The sequence below is a fragment of the Peromyscus maniculatus genome, chromosome 3 (assembly GCF_049852395.1).
Source record: "Peromyscus maniculatus bairdii isolate BWxNUB_F1_BW_parent chromosome 3, HU_Pman_BW_mat_3.1, whole genome shotgun sequence".
Taxonomy (NCBI): Eukaryota; Metazoa; Chordata; class Mammalia; order Rodentia; family Cricetidae; genus Peromyscus; species Peromyscus maniculatus.
Window position 1 is genome coordinate 155,310,561 of NC_134854.1, and position 14,957 is coordinate 155,325,517.

The 14,957-nt window shown below is 46.2% G+C and overlaps 2 protein-coding genes across 3 annotated transcripts; one reads left to right on the forward strand and one right to left on the reverse strand.

Moving 5' to 3' along the window:
- The first annotated feature begins 3,852 nt into the window (after positions 1–3,852).
- On the forward strand, positions 3,853–9,524 carry Apold1 (apolipoprotein L domain containing 1). Its single transcript, XM_006976534.4, has 2 exons — positions 3,853–4,093; positions 6,346–9,524. Exon 2 carries the CDS (start codon positions 6,349–6,351, stop codon positions 7,087–7,089), a length of 741 nt encoding a protein of 246 aa, XP_006976596.1. The 5' UTR covers positions 3,853–4,093; positions 6,346–6,348; the 3' UTR covers positions 7,090–9,524.
- Positions 9,525–13,074: 3,550 nt separating this feature from the next.
- Positions 13,075–13,438, reverse strand: LOC102926391 (large ribosomal subunit protein P1-like). 2 transcript variants are annotated; one of them, XM_076566081.1, is made up of 2 exons: positions 13,370–13,438; positions 13,075–13,291 (listed from the first exon to the last, which is right to left on the reverse strand). In XM_076566081.1, exons 1-2 carry the CDS (start codon positions 13,436–13,438, stop codon positions 13,094–13,096), a joined length of 267 nt encoding a protein of 88 aa, XP_076422196.1. In that variant the 3' UTR covers positions 13,075–13,093. The 2 variants fall into 2 exon arrangements, with proteins under 2 accessions (XP_076422196.1, XP_006976594.3); XM_006976532.4 differs by having other exon boundaries at positions 13,075–13,438.
- Positions 13,439–14,957: the final 1,519 nt, after the last annotated feature.

The following is a 14,957-nucleotide window of genomic DNA, read 5'->3' on the forward strand; positions in this document are numbered from 1 at the left end:
AAATGTACACAGATGTCCTGGCAACTGTAGCTATAACAGTGAAAGCTGGAAGCAGTCCAAGTGTCTAACAGGAAAGTGACTGAGCAAACAATGGGATTACTATATAGCTATTAAAAATGACAGAGGTGAGAACTGTCAACACGGAGAGTTATGCATTGGCAGGGACGCAGAGTGGAAAAAGAACACAGACTAGCGTTTGAGGGTGTGTGTGTGCAACAGTCATAAAGATCAGAGGCCAAGCTGGATAAAAATGAAAATGGCTGCAGTTCAGAGTCCTCTGGATGTTTTGGAAGATTCCACCCGTTTATGACAATCGTAGTTGAGATCTCACGCAATCCTTAGAGGATTGTGCAGAATGTAGTGTGGTGGCACACGCATGTAGTCCAAGCACTTAGGAGGTGGAGGCAGGAGGATCAGGATTTCAAGGCTATCCTCTGATACATGGTAAGTTTGAGACTGGACTGAGTTGCCTGAGACCTGGACTCAAAGAAACAAAGCAAAAGTTGGACATTGTGCCTTACCTCTTTCATTCTGGTGGAGGCAGAGGCAGGCAGATCTCTGTTTGAGGACAGACAGGGCTACATAGTGGGTCCCTGACTCAGAAAACAATAAAACAAAAACATCACACTGTTTTCAGGGGCTGGGGAGAGATGACTCAGTGCTTACGAGCATGAGCTGCTCTGGTGGAGGACCTGGGTTTGGTCCCTAGCATCCACACCAGGCAGCTCACAACAGCCTCTAACTCTAGTTCCAGGGGGACCTGATGTTCTCTTCTGGATTCCAAAGGTGGTGTACTCATGTACACATGCCTATATAGACACAGACAAACATACACTCTCTCTGAAAAAAATTTAAGCCTTCAGAATAAATACTCTATGTTATCTACCAGGTAGAATATTCTAAAGAGGTATTAATGTCAACTTCTCATTAACATTGTTATGAAAATAATGACTTCTTCTTCTTCTCCTCCTCCTCCTCTTCCCCCCTCCCTCTGCCACCCCAGATCTTACTATGAAACCAGAATGGTCTCAAATTTGATATTCATCTGTCTCTGCCTCCTGAGTGCACAGCTACAGATGTGATTCAGCACTCTACCTCGGGTGTGTGCTCGTGTGTATGTGAGTGTCTTAGGGTTTCTATTGCTGTGATGAAATGCCAGGACCAAAACCAACTAAAGGAGAAAAGGTTTTTCCTCTTGTGTTCCACCATCCAGGGATGTCAGGGCAGAAACTCAGCTCCAGGCAGGAGCTGATGCAGGGACCACAGGGGAACCAGGTTCACTGGCTTCCTTTCCCTGCTGGCCAGTCTTCCTGCTATACACCCCAGGACCAGGTATCTGCTCAGGAACGGCACCCACAGTGAGCTGAGCCCTTCTATAATCACTACACAAGAAAGTGCCCCACAGACTGAATTCCCTCTTCCCAGATGATCCTGTCTATGTCAAATTGACAAAACCTAACCAGGATGAATTTGTGTGTATGGGCAAAGTGTGTGTGTGTGTGTGTGTGTGTGTGTGTGTGTGTGTGTGTGTGTGTGTGTTGTGTGAGCTGGCCTGGAATTCTATGTAGCCCAGGCTGGCTTGGGCCTCACTGTATAGCTCATACTGACCTTCTACAGTTTGGATGTGTCCCCCAAAGGTCCATGATTTGAAAGCTTGGCTCAGGCATGGCACTGTCGCAGAGTGGTGGAACTTTTGGGGGTTGGGTCTGATGAGAGGGCTGTGCTTGTTTGGTGTGTTTGGTGACATGCCATTGAAGGTGATCATCATGTGGAACCCCAAATCCCTCTTCTTCCTCTGTGTTTTGTTTTTCTAAGGTATGAGCAGTTTGCCACACACCCCTGCCCTGATGTGCTGCCCAAAGCAATGGGGCTGACAGCTTGTGCACTGGAACCTCAAAGCTGTGAGGAAAATAAGTCTATTTTTCTTTCTCCCCCTCTACTGTCCATGTGTGTATATGTACATGTACATACATGTGGAGGTGAGAACAATAACTGAGTATAACTCCTCATGTGCTGGCTGCCTTTGTGTTGTTGAAGTAGACAGAGCTCGTGAAGCCGGCTGGGCTGCCCAACCAGTGACACCACACTTGGCCTTTCTTAATGTGAGTTCTGAGGACTGGACTCAGGTCCGTGTACTTACGAGTTCCACTCTACAGCCCGGGCTGACCCTGAACTTTTTATTTTTATTTTTTATTTTTTTTTTGGGTTTTTCGAGACAGGGTTTCTCTGTGTAGTTTTGCGCCTTTCCTGGAACTCACTTGGTAGCCCAGGCTGGCCTTGAACTCACAGAGATCCGCCTGGCTATGCCTCCTGAGTGCTGGGATTAAAGGTGTGCGCCACCACTGCCCGGCTGACCTTGAATTTTTAGCTACTATGATGTTTCAGCGTTCCAGGTGCTGGGGTTGCGGGCTTGTGCCACCGTGCCCAGCCATTCCGCCTCTTATCTCAAAAGTACAAGTAGATACTGGAGCCCCTTTGCTTGAAGTTACGTTTATTCTGTTAGGAGCTACAACCAGAATGCTTGGACATGGACTAAATTCAGACTGACCACAAAAGCAGCAGAGTGTAACAGCAAGTGCATTGCTCTGATAAAGACAGATTACCGATACGATATCGAGGGGCTTAATTGTGTTCTACAATGATAGAGCCGTTGAGATTTTCTGAGTGAGACAGAGGCAAGAGGATAAATACAAGTTCAATGCCAGCCTGGTCTTTGTAATTGAGTTCTAGGTCAGCCAGGGCTCTATAGTGAGACCCCACGTCATAGAAACAAAACAAAAGACTCCAGATGAACTAGGGAGGTTTTGAGTTTTTGTTTTTGTTTTTTAAAGCAGGGTCTCACATAGCCCAGGCTGGAGTCTAACTAGTTATGTATCTGAGGATGACCCTGAATGTCTAACCCTCAAGCTTTTACCTCCTAGTGCTGGGATTATTGGTGTGGGCCACCATGATGAATTCATGGGGTGCAGGTGTGTAAGTGTAGCCTCCTGCACGCTAATCTACTGCACCCCCAGCTGGAGACATGAGTCATTAAGTGAAAACCAGTTCGGCCTTCCTAATCTGAAATCGGCAGTGTCAGACAAAGGATCCTGTCTTAGGGGCACCCGCCTCATGACTAGTTCTGGACTAAGCTCCACCCACCTCTGACGGCTTCAGGGATAGATAGCTATGGTGTATCTCCACAATCTGGTCTGTGTAAGCACACAGAAGACGCACTCGTTTTCCTGCCTGTATTATCTATAATAGATAACCGCCCTGATGAGGAACCTGAGGATAGAATGCACGCATTTAACCATCATGTGAGCCACAGCTCATGCTTCAGATGAAAACCCCGGAAGCCATCATCTCTCTGCTGCCTGGAAAGTGTATAATTAGCTCGGTGTGCAGCTTGACCCCAGTGATTTTTCTGACGCACTTGGCCCTCAGTGTATGCCCTTTCTGAGACCTCCTGTGTCTTCTCCACAGCTGGAGATGCCCAAAACTGCACGCAGCACTTCCCGTGGGTGTGGCCTTGCGTTCTTAGGCGCTCCTTGGTGCTGGCTGCTCCCCCGACCTTCCCCGCCCTTGGGTCACATGTTTCAGCTACTCACAGACCCACAGAGCTCTTTGAAATGGACCATGAGTGGCTCTATCAATTGTAATTGAGTTTTCCAGTCCCTCCTATTTCTTTTTAAAAAATGATTCTCTGATGGAGTCTTCTCAAAGAAACACTATAATTGGGCAGCCTGGGGCATGTGGGAAAGCCTCCCGATGGCGTCAGTCGCTATTCTCAGGAGAGGAAAGGCAGGGTATCCCCACTGGGAGATGACAGCACTCCTTTCAAGTTGGGGAAGAGCCTGTGGTTCTCTTCCTGCGTTTGGAGGGGAAAGCGAACACACAATGTTCATTTCCTAAATACGGGATGTGCTTTGCTAGCGGTTCATTTTCCAACATGTCATATCCTGGCTGAAGGCAGCAGGGGTCAGGACAGGAAACGGCCACTTCTCAGAATGAGACAAGGCTTTCCCAGAGCGGTCATTGGCTCCTGGGAACTATAAAGCACGCTCATCCAGAAACGGCCACCTACTTTTTTTCCTGGAGGCCAGAGTGAAGGGTAAGTGCGGAGTCCAAGGGGATGGGTCTGAAATGGGATTGGTGACATGGGGGTCAACTCTTAGGCCATCGTGTACTTGGAGAGACTTTTGCTCCTTCGTTCTTTTTACCTGAAATCTTCTTACTGGTCAGATGGCTCATGGAGGCCAACAAGGAGCAGGAGGACTCCTGAGCCAGGAGACCAGTGCTCTTCACAGAGCTCTGGGAAGCATCCGCTGGATTTGCAGCCTGTCTCTAAAATCTTCCATCTTAATTCAGATGGGTTCAGGCTGTGCGTGCTGATGCAAGCCTGGGATTCTAGTACTCTGGAGGTGGAAGCTGGAGGATCAGGAGTTTGAGGCCGACTTGAACTTAATAAGATCCTGTCTTAAAAAAAAAATGGAGAGAGAAGAAAATATTTAATAACTTCTGCCCTGATATTTGAGTTTTGATATGCTCTTTCTGTGACTAATTTGACATCCCTAAGATGTTCTGAATGGTGGAAAGTAGAGTGGGTGTGTAAATGAGGGTTTCTGGCAACCAGGACAGATGAACTGTCTCCATTAGTCACCTTTTAGGAACCAAGGATGCCTTCAGTGGGCTGCTTCTCCCCCATTCCCTTCTTTTTTTTTTGCCTTGAGACAGGCACTTGTTAGGTAGCCTTAGATGGCCTAGAAGTCAATATTTAGACCAGGTTGGCCTCTCAAGTGCTAGGATTGGAGGTGTGTGTCACCACACTGGACTTGGCTATTTATTTTATTCCATTGGTTAGCCTTTCTTTTTTTAAATGACAGTTTAGAAGAGACATAGTATTAACTGGATGTGATTTAGTTTTAATTAAGCTCCCACCAAAGATCAAGATGTCTGAGGACTTTAGGGTCTTAAATTAGAATAAATAGCAAACTATATCTTAGAAACATAAAGTCTGGCAGAAGAGAGTCGCTTCAGAAAAGCAGCTGGCTTAGAAAGAGTAGGTATTTATTTATTTAAATTAACACACTATTGGGGTTTATTTTGGCTTTTCAAGCATAATTTGTTTTTGTTGCTTCTTCTCCCTCTCTTTTTCCTACACCCCTTTGCCCTAACCTTTCCCTCCCCTCCCCTTTTTTTTTGAGACAAGATTTCCTCATGTAACCTAGGCTAACCTTGAATTCACTATGTAGCTCAGGCTAGCCTTGCTAGAAAGAATAGTTTCTTTAGTTTGATAGATAATATACTTTTTGAGGTTTTGGTTATGTGTGTGGAGGGAGGAGAGGGACGGAAGGAGGGAAGAGGATCCAACTTGATCCAAGGCAGCGTTCAGAAGTTGCTATTCCTCCACCCCCTTTCTTTCTTTGCCTTGAAGCAGGCTCTTGTCATGTAGCCTTGGATGGCCTAGAACTCAATATTTAGACCAGGTTGACCTTGAACTCTCAATGATCCTGTTTCCCAAGTACTGGGATTAGAGGGAGGGAGGTAAGGAGAGAGAGAGAGAGAGAGAGAGAGAAAGAGAGAGAGAGAGAGAGAGAGAACAAGAAACTGCTGTATCTCAAGTCTCTAGGATGCAGGCCTCCACATATGAAAAGCTCTTGTTACATGCCCAGTTTGCCACTTGTAAAGTGTTTTCTTCTTTTTCATGGTTCTTATTTGCCAGGGGAAGGAGGAGGGGGTATAGGATGGGAGTGTCATACCCAGAGCTTTGCACTGGCTGGGCAATGGCTCTACTGTTGAGGTACACCTTCAGCCCAAGGGTCATCTTGAAGACAGAGCGAAGTCTTGGTATTGGAGCAGCCTTCTAATAGTCTCCACCTTCACGCTTAAATCTTATTTAACCAGAGGATGAAGTCCGTAGATTCTATTCCCTGGGAGAAAATCAGAGGACAGCGTAATCTCTATTTGCATGCGCAATTAACGGGTTCTGAAAACTTGTATGGCTTGTCCCAGACTCCAGAGCCAGCCTTTGAAAACTTGACTCAATGGTAACCTACCGCACCGTCCCCACGCCCTGAGTGGTAGTAATGGATATCTATCTATCTATCTATCTATCTATCTATCTATCTATCTATCTATCTATCTATTTATTTATTTATTCATTCATTCATGTATTTATTTCTGCGGCATTGGGGGTAAATGTAGGGGTTGAAGGCTAGCCAGGTGATCTTCCATTAAGATACAGCTCCAGCCTAAGGTCTATTTAATCTTTGAAGACTCCCTCTGGTGCACCGGCCAGCTCTAGGCTGGGAGAGCGGTGGGAGCGGAGACTCCGGGGCTAACTGTGTGTCTGTGTCCCCACAGGGCATGGAGAGGCTGGCGGCCTGGGAGCCGCAGGGCGTGGATGCGCTGCGGCGCTTCCAAGGACTGCTGCTGGACCGCCGGGGCCGGCTGCACGGCCAAGTGCTGCGCCTGCGCGAAGTGGCCCGGAGGCTGGAGCGGCTCCGCCGGCGCTCCCTGGCGGCCAACGTGGCCGGCAGCTCTCTGAGCGCCGCGGGCGCGGTGGCAGCCATCGTGGGGCTGTCACTCAGCCCGGTCACCCTGGGGGCCTCGCTCGTGGCCTCGGCCGTGGGCCTGGGGGTGGCCACCGCCGGAGGGGCGGTCACCGTCACGTCCGACCTCTCTCTGATCTTCTGCAGTTCCCGGGAGGTGCGGAGGGTGCAGGAGATCGCCGCCACCTGTCAGGACCAGATGCGCGAGCTCCTGAGCTGCTTGGAGTTCTTCTGTCAGTGGCAGGGCCGCGGGGACCGCCAGCTGCAGCAGAGCGGGAGGGACGCCTCCATGGCCCTTTACAACTCTGTGTACTTCATCGTCTTCTTCGGCTCGCGGGGCTTCCTCATCCCCAGGCGTGCCGAGGGGGCCACCAAAGTCAGCCAGGCCGTGCTGAAGGCCAAGATTCAGAAACTGTCTGAGAGCCTGGAGTCCTGCACCGGCGCCCTGGATGAACTTAGTGAGCAGCTGGAGTCCCGGGTCCGGCTCTGCACCAAGGCCGGCCGCGGCCACAACCTCAGGATCTCCGCTGATCGGGATGCAGCGTTGTTTTTCTAAGAACATCCCTTACCTACACGGGATGTTCTAGATCTGTAGCATCCACGGGGAAGTGCCACATGGGCGCAGTGCAAAGGATGACAGACACTGTTCTTCTTGGGGGATGTTGGTCCTCAACTCCTTTCGTGTGAGGGACTTTTTCACTTGTGGAATCCCAATGGAGTATGTGACCCTAAACCTCTCACTTTGAGGGGCAGGGGGCAAAAATCCTTTTTGACTGTACACAGCTAGGCAGACTCTCCCTTTTTAGAGTTATGGGGGAGGGGACCTGGATGGTTTGAGCTGGGGTCTGGAGAGGTGTCCTCCTCTGGGACCTCTGTAAGTTCTTACTAGAATCCTGAGATTCTCAAAAGGTTGGCCAGAGGAGACGTTTGCTTTACAGCTTAGCCTCTACAGTTCCTGATACACAGAACTCCAGAATCCCAAACAAGAAAGACCCGCTCTTGTCTTGGTGAGGATTCAAGACACAGACTGGGCCTCGGAGCTGACTCGGTCAGTTTATCCACTCACAGACCCAGCCTGACTATTGCATACTTTTTTTTTTTTCTCAGAGTGGCTTCAAATCTACACCTGCAGGTACCCTGAGAAGGAAAGCCACCCCAAAAGAGTCACTTGAATTCAAACCCACCTCCTCTGCTTCCACAAAGAAGCTGAGGGAGGAAAATGAAGCTCCTAACAATTTCCATGGCAGAGAGCAAAGGCCTTTGAGTCAAACAGCCCTGGAGCGATTACAGGGTTTGTCACTATGGTGTGACCTAGCCACCTCACCTTGCTGAGACTTGGTTTGTTGTTCAGGGAACCACAGATAGGGTAGGAGCTCACCTTACTGTGAATCAGCCTTGAAACAAGAATGGCAAGCAGAGTCTCGGTCACGAAATGTGGTTTCTGGCCTGGCTCCTGACTATCACCTGGGAGCTCCTGACTATCATCTGGGAGCTTGTTGGAAAGGTAAACTGTTGGGCTTCAACATAAATGTTTCAGGTTTATGAAACCAGAAACTGTAGATATTCGATCCATCACTGCCTCATTCTATTGCCCCATAACATTTGAAAATTGTGGCAAGAAATATTCATTTCTAGCCAGGTGTGGTGGTATATACCTGTAAGCTTAGCACTTGGAGATGGAGGCAGGGGACCAGGACTTCAGGGTCATCCTTGGCTACATAGTAAACTCAAGGCCACCCAGGATTATAGGACTCTGATCTCAAAAACCAAAACCAAACCAAACCAGCAAAAAGCTAACCTGACTCCCTTTAATAGACTTGTTCAAAGTCTCTCCAGGGCCCTGTGATCTTCAGAATCACTCACAGAAAGCCCAGGATAGACTGGCGCAGAAGCTAAATAAAGATTATGCTGTGTGCACATAAAGCCAGTTACTCTGTCCCCTATGAACTAGGAGATGGTACACCACAGGCCCTGTAGAGGGCAGTGTTGCCCGTTCCTTGTAGAAACTGGTACAGAAAGGAATGTGAACTTACCAGAACAACCCATCTTTCTCTATTCTCTGGAAACTCCAGATGACATAACTTTATTTATTTAAAATGTGTTATTTAATTACTGCTTATTATTTACATTTGATTTTATTTAATCATAACATTTAGAAAATAATAAGAATAGTAAGTGTCTGAATGGGAGTCTTTTATGGCTCTTTTCAAGATGTCAAGTTTGAATTTCTAGTCTTTTTCCCTCTGAGGGGATTCTCTCCTCTAGTGATCCTTTGTAAGTAAGATGGTGGAGTACTGAATAGAGAGACTAAGCTGATTTTTAAACTGGGAAATGGAGTCTTGAATTATGGATTATATGAATGATTAAGTCTATGTGTCCTGAAGGTACTTTGCCAGAGCACAACATTTGTCTTGAAAAGAAACCCTGCAATTTAGTTCAGGGATGGGGGCGGGGCAAATAGAGACGTGTGAAGGAAGCATTTAGACCTTGGGAACCTGATGTCCTATGAAATTCTGTCCTATAAGAGTGTGTGATGGTAGAGATACGTTGCATTTTTGACGCTGGAGGCTTAAGAACCTGTTAACTATGTTTAAGAAAGTACTTCTAATTTATTCAATGTCTTCCTAAATTATCCTAAAAAATAATCTGGAAAGTCTTTGGGACCATACCCAAGAAACCTTGGCTGTATTTTTAAATTATTTAATGTTATACATATGTACAATTCCTATGCTTCCCAATGATGGCCATGTGTCTGAGGCAAAACAATTTTGGCATGAGGGGGAGGAGCTGCTGTTTCTATATTTGTTTTCTTTTCCTATAAATGGTAATGGGCCATAATTTGATTTAATTTGACAATGATTCTTTCTTGGGGGGGGGGCATACTGTGTCTCCCTGTGTAGCCCTGGCTGTTCTGGAACTCACTATGTGGACTAGACTGGCCTCAAACCCTCTGCTTCCCGAGTTCTGGGATTAAAAGAGTATGCCACCATGCCTAGCTTGTTTTTTGTTTTTTGTTTTTTGTTTTAAACTAGTGTCATTTCTAGACTGCCTTGTGTGAATGCTGGAGCACACTTTACACCGTCCTTATATCATTCAGCTAAAGCCATTCCCCATGCCATACTGAGCTGTTCCATATAAACCAAGATGGGAGTATTTTGAATACAGCAAAGTTCTGCTTTCATCGGTGGTCTGCTTTATGCGTGTGTGGAAGAGTGTCTATTTTCTATCGGTAGTTGGATAGAGTAGCAACTCAGCATGCAACCGGGCATGGTGGCCAAAGGGTTGAGAGCTTCAGGCCACCTGAGCTATAATGAGGCCTTACTTCAAAAACAAAACAACAAAAGCTGAGAACACATTTGAGTAGTTCGCTGTTTGGCTGTATTATTAGGGATTGCTTGATACAGAAGGATTTTTCATTTTCTCATGTGTATGCATGTTGCGAAGATTGGAGTCTTTATGAGGAGTTAAAGTCCATTTAAAAGACAGATTGTTTATTCCTTTCATGGGATGTGAAGTGGTATTTTCCCTTCTATAAGCAAACAGGTTGAAAGGGTTTGTTGCAAAAGAGAAAAGAGAGAGAGAGAGAGAGAGAGAGAGAGAGAGAGAGAGAGAGAGAGAGAGAGAGAGAGATGCCAGGTTTGGAACATACATGTTTATACTAAATGTTGGAATGTTTCTCTGTTCTTTCCTTGGCTTTACAATCTTCAGGACTGTTTTGTTGCTCAGCAAAGGGAATTCATTTTATCTGCATCTTAAAGCTCCAATAAAGCAACATTCTGTTCCATTAAGTAATAATCCTTCTGGCTGGAGAGATGGCTCAGCAATTAAGAGAGCTTGTTACTCTTGCAGAGTACCAGGGTTTGATTCCCAGCACCTCCATGATAGTTCACAACCATCTGTAACTCCCATTCTAGGGGATGTCCTCTTCTGACATCCCGGGGCACCATCCGCATATATGGTACACATACATATATGTGGACAAAATATTCATACACATAAAATAAAGAAATCTTAGAAAGACAAAAAAATAATCTGTAGCAAGTATTGTGCTCCTAACTCCATTGTATTTGTCCTAGACACCTGCCATTTCCAGTACGGTGAATGTCAAAGGTAAAAGTCTTTGCTGAGGGGGAAAGGGGAGCGGTGTAGAGACTGTTTTATGTTGGGTACCCCAAACAGTCAACAACATATATCTCTCCTTCAGTAACTTGGTGTGAAAAATAAAAGAAATCAGACAAGGAGGTTGCACAGGGCTGAAGTGATGGTTCAGTGCTTAAGAGTATCTGCTGTTCTTTTACAAGACCCAAGTCTGGTTCCAACACCCATTTAGTTAGCTCACAACTATACAGAACTCCAACTTCAGGGGTTTAACGCCCTCTTCTGGCCTCTGTGGTCACCTGCATACCCTCATACAGACATACACTTAGATAAAAATAAATCTTTAAAAAGAAAAAGAGGTCGTTCAGAGACAAGTGGAGATAAAGCTGAATGTGGGAGCCTAGTTCATTTCTCCCACGGCAGTGAGTTAGTCCTTCCCTTTCTACCGGAGTAGGCGGCTCAAATCTAAAATCTTTTTACTTTCTCATAGTTTCTTAGTCCCATGTTTGTCTTTGAATGCATTTAAGCTATATGAATCAATTGTTTAATCCAATTATATACAGGAATTCCTGTGTTATCTAGAAAGCAGTCTTCAGCCATCTGAAAAAATTGAAAGCGGTTTGGTCCTGGTGACACCTGTGGGTAATCCCAGTACTCAGACGGCCGAGGCAGGAGGTGAAGGAAGGAAGGTCAGCAATTCAAGGTCAGCTTTAGCTATGGAGATCAGCCTGAGCTCCATGAGACCCCATCTCAAAAAAAAAAAAAAAAAAAAAAAAGCATTCAGAATGATCAGTTGTGGCCAGGTATGGTATCTATTCCTAAAATCCAGCCCTAGGGAGCCCCAGGAAGGAGGGTGAAGAATTCAAGGCTAGCCTGGTCTACAGAGATCTAACTGAAAAACAAAACCAAGCAAAAGCCTTGCTGTGGTTGCCACAGGCAGTGGGGTCTGATGCTCTGGAGTGGTCTCCCTCTATTGCCCATCTATGCATCTGTACTTTAGAAACAGTCCTGGGTCTACAAGTTGCCCTGGTCTGTGTCAGCTCCACTGTGTATCAGCTCCACTGTGTAGTTCACCACAGCCATCCACAAGCTGGAGTCCTCTCCTTGCCGAAGCATACGGAATTCCTGTAGTAACAAGCATCCCCTCAGTTAATGACCACGGTCTCTTGTTGATAGGAGTTTGGAAAGCTACTTCTGTTCTTGGCAAACCTGAAAGAGGGGACGTAAACCCTGCTGCGGGCTGGAGCTGGACAAGGAAGGCCTTAAGATCTGGGAATGTTCTGTTAGCAGCCAGAGCTGCTGGAAGGGAAATTGTGTTGATAGAGTGAGTCCCATCTGGGGACCAGGATGCATATTTGGGATCTCAGCAGCTGCTGCCTGACCAGCACTGACACTGGACTGTGGAGAGTGTGGCTTTGTTGTGGCCTCACTGTTTAATGATGTTTTGTATCTCCACTGTAACACCACCCCCACTTCTCACCCCCACCTTCGTACCCAAAGTGGGGTGCAGAAAGGCCTGATGTCTGCTTGATCCCAGAGCTTAGGCCAGGAGAAACTGCCAAGGTCTCTGGCTCCCTACCCATAGCTAGATGCTGACTGGTTCTCGGGGGCAAATTTATGAAGATAGATGAAATTGACAGAGGCTGTTTGTATAGGTAGAGCTGGGAGGGAGTGATGCCTCAAATCTTTCTCATAGGTGGAAGCTGCCTTTTCTAAATCAACAAATACCACTGCTCTCACCTTATGACAAATTGAACTCTCACAATGTAGTTAAAAACTATTATTATGCTGGGTGGTGGTACATACCTTTAATCCCAGCACTTGGGAGGCAGAGGCAGGCAGATCTCTGAGTTCAAGGCCAACCAAGGGAGTCCCAGGACAGCTAGGACTGTTACACAGAGAAACCCTGTCTCAAAAAAGAAAAACAAAAAAACTATTATTATTGTTGTTCTTTTAGCTAGACTTGGTGGTGTACACATATAATCCCAGCACTTGGGAAGTAAAGGCAAGAAAATAAAGAGCTCAAGGCCAGCTTCAGTTACATAGGAAATTTGAGGTCATCTTGGCCTATGACCCTGTCTCAAAAAACCAACAATCAAAACCAATACTTGTAGCTGGAGTTTTCTCCAGGCCCGCTCAGGCCCGCAGCCTCTCAGACCCAAATATACACACAGAGACTTATATTACTTATAAACTGTATGGCTGTGGCAGGATTCTTTTTTTTTTTTTTTTTTTTTAGGTTATATTATTGTATATATATTATTTTACAATACCATTCAGTTCCACATATCAGCCATGGGTTCCCCCATTCTCCCCCTCCCACCCCCTCCCCCCACCCCCAAGCCCACCCTCCACTCCCACTTCCTCCAGGACAAGTCCTCCCCCGAGGACGTGGCAGGATTCTTATTATCTAATTTTTTAAACAGGTTCACCTTCCTATTGGACATGTTAACAAAAGAGGTTTAGTCAAAAAGACCAAAGCCCATGTCATCATCAGACACCTCAGATTCTTCCTTCTTTGCTTCCACTTTCTTCTTCTCAGCTGGGACAGCAGCAGTAGAGGGGGCAGGACCGCCTGCTGGTGTGGCTCCAGCTGCTGGAGCAGGCCCACCAGCCCCTGCGTTGCAGATGAGGCTCCCAATGTTGACATCGGCCAGGGCCTTTGCAAACAAGCCAGGCCAGAAAGGTTCAACATTGACACCAGCTGCTTCAATGAGGGCATTGATCTTATCCTCAGCGACCATCACCTCATCATTGTGCAGGATGAGGGAGCAGTAGATGCAGGCGAGCTCGGAGAAAGAGGCCATGTTGCAGACTGCCGGCAAGGTGCTAGTCATCAGATGAAGTGAGAGCCTCACCCCAACGTGGCCTTAGCTTCCTCGGAAGAACCAAGCACCTTGGAGGCGGCTGAGGGGAAAAAGGCTATCTAGTTCTTATATCTTAAATTAACCCCTTTCTATTAATCTATAAGTTGCCACATAGCTTGTGGCTTACCGGTACTTTACATCTTGCTTCTCATGGCGGCGGCTGGCAGCGCCTCCTGACTCAGTCTTCCACTTCCCAGAATTCTTTCTCCTTATCCCGCCTATACTATACTTCCTGCCTGGCTACTGGCCAATTGGTGTTTTATTTATCAATCAATCAGAGCAACACATTCACAGCATACAGAAAGACATCCCCAGCAAATACTTCTTTCAGTGCTTATAAAATTAGATTCTGGCAAAATGTAAAACCTTTCTGGTAAAGTATTTAATAATCATAGCTAACAATTATTAAGAACTTACTAGTCTGTTCTAAGTACAGTTTGACTATATTATCTCACTTAATGTATAATAATCTTAGCAAATGGACACTCTAGTTACCTTGTCTTGTTAGATACCATGAGGAACTTGAGAGGGCACACAATGAGAGTAACCCAAGATTTGAGTTCTAGGATGGTCTGATTCTAGACTTATACTCTTCCCTATTCTATTAGTGCATATAGTTCTGCCTAGCATAGTGTCTCATGTGTCTAATCCTACTACTCTGAAAGCTGAGACAGGAAGATTATGAGTTCAAGGCCAACCTGGGCTACAGAGTGAAGTGTAGGCCAGCCTAGGATACAGAGTAAGATCTTGTCTAAAAAAAAAGAAAAGAAGGAAGGAAAGAAAGAAGAAAGGAAGGAAATCCAAAGCCAAGGGTGAGGCTATAGCTCTTTGAAGACAAAACAAAACAAAACTGGAATGGCAGATGGAGAGAGAAGGAATTTGTGCTAGTTGCTGAGGTGCTGAGATGTTCAGTGTTATCAGAGGCGATACAGCCATGAAAAAAGCAGTTACCGGATGTACTGGCTAATTTTATATCAACTTGACACAAGCTGAAGTCATTTTGGAAGATGGAACCTCAGTTGAGAAAATGTCCCTACCAAGATGACCTCTGGGCTAGCCTGTGGTGTGCTTTCTTGTTTGATGGTGGATTGTGGGAATGCCCAGCCCACTGCTGGGGGGGACCCCTGGTAGTCCTGGGTGATATAAGAAAGTAGGCTGAGGCAGCCATGAGGAGGAACCCAGTAAGTAGCATCCCTCCAGGCTTCTGCTTCTGTTCCTGTCTCCAGGTTTCCGTCTCCAGCTCCCACCCTGACTTCCCTGGATGATGGACTGTGAGGTGGAAGTCAATAAACCCTTTTCTCCTGAAGTTGCTTTTGGTCACGGTGTCTTATCACAGCAATAGAAACTAAAACAATCAACAAACCTTTTAAAAGGAAGCTTGAGGTCATTCCATCAGAACTACCAATGACCCTGGTTGTCAATCTTCATTTTTCTTCCAGCTAGGGTGTGCACTCACTTT